Below are 5,810 nucleotides of genomic sequence, written 5' to 3'. Positions count from 1 at the left end.
AAGCACCTGACCGTCAGAAAACCCCAGATGATTACTTTTTCCTTTTTCATGTTTTCTTGAATTTCTTATGTTAATAAGAATCCACAAATATGAAGTAAAATCCTGAAGTGGAGATGAAATGTTAGTTCTACCTTTAATACAGATAATAAGACTTGCTGAGTTATTTATTGGCTCAACCTGAAACTGGGTCAAGTGTAGCCTGCGTTTGATAAATATAATGATACTATGATATGATTAAATTGTTGCATACTGGTAGGTTATTTGGATTAAAATTGTAGAAACGGATATTTGAATCCATTTCATCCACAGCACAGGCATCAAGCCAGCAGCAGGAAGAGTTCAAACTACAGACTTGTTTTTCACTATGAGGTCGTGTGAGGTCATGCGTTATATAACTTTTCCTTTGTGGGACTCTTGCACTCAGATAATGTGACACACACCAACATTCCTATCTGCAGGAGCAACAGGGATTTTACAGAGAGCTATTAGAAAGACCTTCATCATGATTTTTCAAGCACTTTTTGAGTGTATGGACTTTTCTGGATGGCTGCTTTTCAGTTTCGTTGTTTTACTTCTGGCTGATGTAGTTAGAAACTGGAAGCCACACAGTTTTCCACCAGGACCTCTGGCTGTGCCTTTTCTAGGAAATGTTTTCACTGGAGTTGACTACAAAGCAATGGAGAAGGTGAGGTCTACTTAATATGTATCTTTCACAAGAATAGAGTAAATCATTATTAACCAAGTGGCAATCTGGTTTAAAGAAAGTTACTTTACCAACATGGGGACGAAAAATAATATAAATGCACTAAAACTTAATAAGATTGCATTTTTCTCATCAAATGCCAATTAGATATAAGTACATAATTCATGATCTTAACTCAAATATCTTGGGTATGCTGCTCTACAGGAGTTGAAAAGTAAATAAAATATAAATAAAATATATATAAATAAATAAAATATGTAGCAAAGAAGGCTGATGCTTAATTAAGGTCAATAATGGAATGTCATAAAGGGCACTTTTATCAGGCTCTTAATTGAAAATCTGACTTTTAAAATACTTAGTAATTTCTTTTTAGTGGGTCATCGAGAACAGCCTCACAAATCATGAAATGGTATAAATAAAACACGACAAACTGCATCAACATCGAGGAACAGTTGCAGTACTGCAACCCTGAAACTCAAACAAGAGTATTATGACCAACAATACAGTGATCGCAAACTTGCTTGTCATACACTGTTACGTGTTACTTTTTTGTCTACCATTATAAACATGTAATTTGATAAAGACTGCCTTTTCTTATTTGCTATTTAAGTCATGTATTTAAAGAATATAAAAACATATGAGCTGAAATATGTTTGTTAATGCAGCTTTCTCAGGAGTACGGCTCAGTGTTCAGTCTGAGGAGAGGAAGTGAGAGAATAGTGTTTATTTCAGGATACAAGATGATCAAAGAGGCCCTCATTAACCAACTTGACAGCTTTGTCGATCGACCGATAGTCCCACTGTTCCATGTTATCTTCAAAGGGATTGGTGAGTACGTGAGAGCATGAATGTCTTTGATTGTAAATCTTTCTCCAAGGTTGAAAAAAGCCTTTGACTTATTAAAGAAATTAAACAACTCGTAGATCACTCAGCCAACTCTCATTGTGCCAAGTTTAATGTCAATGCTTAATATAGTGTTGTGACATTTCAGCATCTACACTGATAGAGCAGCTGAGACAAAGAGTAAAAGAACAGTTCCTTTTCAGCGTAGATGCTCATCAGTTACAGAATTCATAAAACAACCAAAATAATTGTCATTCTTAACTGAAGTGCAGAATCTGTTTGCTTTGTAAACCTGATAAAAATGCATACAGGCATAGCTTTAAGCAATGGTTACCTGTGGAAGAAGCAGAGGAAGTTTGCCAACACTCACCTGCGTTACTTTGGAGAGGGCCAGAAGTCGCTGGAAAACTACATCCATGTGGAGAATAACTTCCTCTCTGAAGCTTTCAAAGACGAACAAGGCAAGGAGATCACAGACTCATCTGTTCATGGTCATGTGACTTATCTACTTCTATTCAAAATACAAACAATGTACTGTCCTCACATCCCAACCATGCCTTTAAGTTGGCTCACATACTAATATGATTTATCCCCATTTATCCATAAATTATACATTTTCAGGAAGACCATTCAACCCTCACTACATCATAACAAACGCAGTGAGTAACATCATCTCCTCTGTGATCTTCGGACATCGATTTGAATACAGCGATCAAAGCTTTCGAAAGGTTCTGGAGTTGGACAACGATGCCATCATACTCGCTGGCTCTGCTCGGATTCAGGTAATTCAGTTATTGTTGTGATGACAAAACAAAGTGGGCTATTTGTTCTTGATCTGACACTCTGACCCATCAACAGCTGTACGATGCGCTCCCTGGAATGATGAAACACCTGCCAGGACCTCATCAGACTGTCCATGCAAACTACAGGGAGATCATGAATTTCCTGAAGAAGGAAGTCGAGAAGCACCAGGAGGATTGGAACCCTGAAGAACCTCGAGACTTTATCGATGTCTACCTGGCAGAGATGGAGAAGGTTAGATACATAAGTTCCCTTGAAGATTTTTTTCTTTTAATAAAAAAGTTAAAAGATATGTATAGTTGTTGAATAATCCTGCCATGTCCAACTATTTCAACACGTAAATCACAGAATCACTCTAACTTCATGTTGACACACAAAAGATGTTGCAGTAATGATGAACTAACGGTTCACGAAAACACACTCTAAACTGTGAATGTACCAGTTAATTTTTGAAACTATCCTGAGAGAAAGAAAATGATTAAGGTGAAATATGTTCCATTCATCTATTGTCTTCTCTTCTGTGGTCTGGATACAGTGGCAGCAGGCCAAGTTAGTTGGTTCAGGGGTCCATCTGCCCAGTCACATTTTCCAGCTCTTCCAAGGGGATTCAAGGCTGTTCCCAGACCAGATAAGATATTAAATCCCAGAGGATGGTCTGGGTTGACACTGGGGTCTCCTACTCCCGTTGTGTCCTGAAAAGCTCCAAAAAAAACAAGAGGGTCCTGATCCGATCAGAACCACATCAGTAATATAACAAAGAGTACCGTCCAGAGCTGCATCTAACTTTTGTCATGATGTGCCGCTATACAGATAAAAATGGATTGACTGGTTGATTTATTGATTGAGCTGGCTCCTTTAGTAAATAGACAAAATATGTTTCATCTATGTCTAATGTAAAAAGTCATCCATCAAAGCGAGTTTCCTTGTATGATGTCATAAAATAAAAATGTTTCCTACTGACAGAAAAAGGAGGATCCTCAGGCTGGCTTCAACATCGAAACCCTGCTGGTTTGCACTCTCGATCTGATTGAGGCTGGTACAGAAACAACTTCGACCACTTTACGGTGGGCCCTCGTGTACATGATGAATTACCCAGAGATACAGGGTCAGTACCTTATTGATCATTATCAGTTAGCTATTTCAGGTGTATAATCATCAATAACCTGACTGCCTCCTCCCTCAGAGAAAGTTCAGACAGAGATCGACCGAGTGGTTGGACAGTCTCGTCAGCCCACCCTCGCCGATAGACCCAACATGCCTTTTACTGATGCTGTCATCCATGAGACCCAAAGGTTTGCAAATATTGTTCCGTTGGGATTCCCCAAAATGGCCAGTAAAGACACGACACTGGGAGGATACCTCATTCCAAAGGTAAAGGACTTCACAACAGACTGACCCTTGTATTTAATGATGAGCTGTTAAATATGTTCATGATTAATATACAGCTAATAAACTTCTCATTACTGCAAACTGACCCTGGTATTAATGACAAGAAAACCAATGATTAATGAATGCACAGCTAAAAACCTCATTGACTCATTGTTCAGGGCACAGCGGTCACTACAATCCTTGCCTCGGTGCTGTTCGATAAGAACGAGTGGGAGACTCCAGATATCTTCAACCCTGAACACTTCTTGGATTCAGAGGGACAGTTTCGCAGAAGAGAGGCCTTCTTGCCATTTTCAGCAGGTTTCTATAAAATTTCAACGATACTATTGAGCTAACAGGAAATTCTTCGAACATATAGCAGTTAATTTAACAAGAGATGGGTTAACTTTTCAGCAAACCAAAGAATCTGTCAACTGTTTTCCCTTCAGGTAAACGTGCGTGTTTAGGGGAACAACTGGCCAAAATGGAGCTTTTCCTTTTCTTTATATCTCTCCTCCAACGCTTCACCTTCACTCCCATTCCTGGAGAAATGCCGAGTTTGGAGGGTGTGCAGGGCTTCACCAATTCCCCCGCCAAGTTCAGGATGCAAGCTGTGCCTCGCTGATTTTCTCCAACGTTTCTCAATCGGTCAAATATAAAGGTTCTGCTTACAGCAACCACGATCTCCATGTTTTCTCTCGGACAGCATGAAAGATGGTAGAAAAAGAGCCATGAGGATTGTCTTTGTTTATTGTCTTTAGTGAAACAATGACATCAGATCAAATATCTATGCCAACTGATAACTAGTTCGAATGATAGGACTACCACCAAAATGAAGGAATAAAAAAGTGAGGAATATCAATGTGTCTATGAAAAACTTTGATGTTTGAATGATGATGATGTTCTTAGTTAAAGGCATCTTGACTTTCTCAATGTTTCAAGACCAAATATCGAGTCCACCTAAATTTGAAAATAAAGATTCACTTTGAAAATACAGACCAGGATTCAGACTGAAAAGGTCAGCATCTGGACTACTGAGACCAGGATCCGGACTGACTGAGTCACTTCATGTATTGAGTCTCAATTAGAGGTCGACCAATAGTGGATTTTTAAAGGCCGATATAATTACGATAGTTTGTAGCAGGAAAAGGCCGATAGCTGATTAATTGGCCGATATCTCTTTACCCCATGAAAAAAAAAAAATGTAACCGATGTAAATAAAAATCTTTATCTTTATAACATATCCGTACACATAACTGGTCTATGTCAAATAAATAACAAAAGGAAAACATAAATCTGGAACAGAACATGAATGTCAAAGAGTAATGAATACCTAAATAAATAAACTAACTAGTAAAGAATATCTGGAAATGAATAACAAACTCAAATTGTTGTGCCCACATTGTGCCTTTCCCGGGGCTATCTCAGCAAAATAGTCCCGTACAGGAACTCTGTTTCCTCCAGCTGCCATCTAATGTAAGAAACAAGAAAAATGGAAATCAATTCAATATAGCCATCAACTAAATAGGCTATCAAATAGTGTATATGAATATATACAGTACTGTGCAAAAGTTTTAGGCAGGTGTGAAAAAATGCTGTAAACTAAGAATGCCTTAAAAAATATAAATAATAATTGTTTATTTTTTTATCAATTAACAAAATGATCAGTGAGCGAACAAAAGAAAATCTAAATCAAATCAATATTTGGTTAGGATTATAGTCAGGTGTATGATCAATCAATGATACCAGACAGGTGCTAATGATCATCAGTGTCACATGTAGGTTGAAACACAGTCATTAAGTGAAACAGAAACAGCTGTGTAGGAGGCTTAAAACTGGCTGAGGAACAGCCAAACTCTGCTACCAAGGTGAGGCTGTGGAAGACAGTTTCATGTCACAGGTCAGACACCATGGCAAGACTGAGCACAGCAACAAGACACAAGGTAGTTATACTGCATCAGCAAGGTCTCTGCCAGACAAAGATTTCAAAGCACACTGGGGTTTCAAGATGTGCTGTTCAAGCTCTTTGGAAGAAGCACAAAGAAACGGGCGACGTTGAGGATCGTAGACGCAGTGGTCGGCCGAGGAAACTTAG

At 38.6% G+C, this 5,810-nt stretch overlaps 1 protein-coding gene across 2 annotated transcripts; it reads left to right on the top strand.

The window, feature by feature from the left end:
• The first annotated feature begins 464 nt into the window (after positions 1 to 464).
• Positions 465 to 5,043, top strand: LOC138599200 (cytochrome P450 2J2-like). 2 transcript variants are annotated; one of them, XM_069670703.1, is made up of 9 exons: positions 465 to 685; positions 1,369 to 1,531; positions 1,858 to 2,007; positions 2,168 to 2,328; positions 2,405 to 2,581; positions 3,311 to 3,452; positions 3,531 to 3,718; positions 3,895 to 4,036; positions 4,165 to 5,043. In XM_069670703.1, the coding sequence occupies exons 1-9, from the start codon at positions 503 to 505 to the stop codon at positions 4,338 to 4,340; spliced, it is 1,482 nt and encodes a 493-aa protein (XP_069526804.1). In that variant the 5' UTR covers positions 465 to 502; the 3' UTR covers positions 4,341 to 5,043. The 2 variants fall into 2 exon arrangements, with proteins under 2 accessions (XP_069526804.1, XP_069526805.1); XM_069670704.1 differs by having other exon boundaries at positions 673 to 685; positions 1,436 to 1,531.
• Positions 5,044 to 5,810: the final 767 nt, after the last annotated feature.

This window comes from Semicossyphus pulcher, unplaced genomic scaffold (genome assembly GCF_022749685.1).
Source record: "Semicossyphus pulcher isolate SPU_LCO1_2020_fin unplaced genomic scaffold, fSemPul1.0.p SCAF_20, whole genome shotgun sequence".
Classification (NCBI taxonomy): Eukaryota; Metazoa; Chordata; class Actinopteri; order Labriformes; family Labridae; genus Semicossyphus; species Semicossyphus pulcher.
This window is presented reverse-complemented; position numbering and strand designations above follow the sequence as displayed.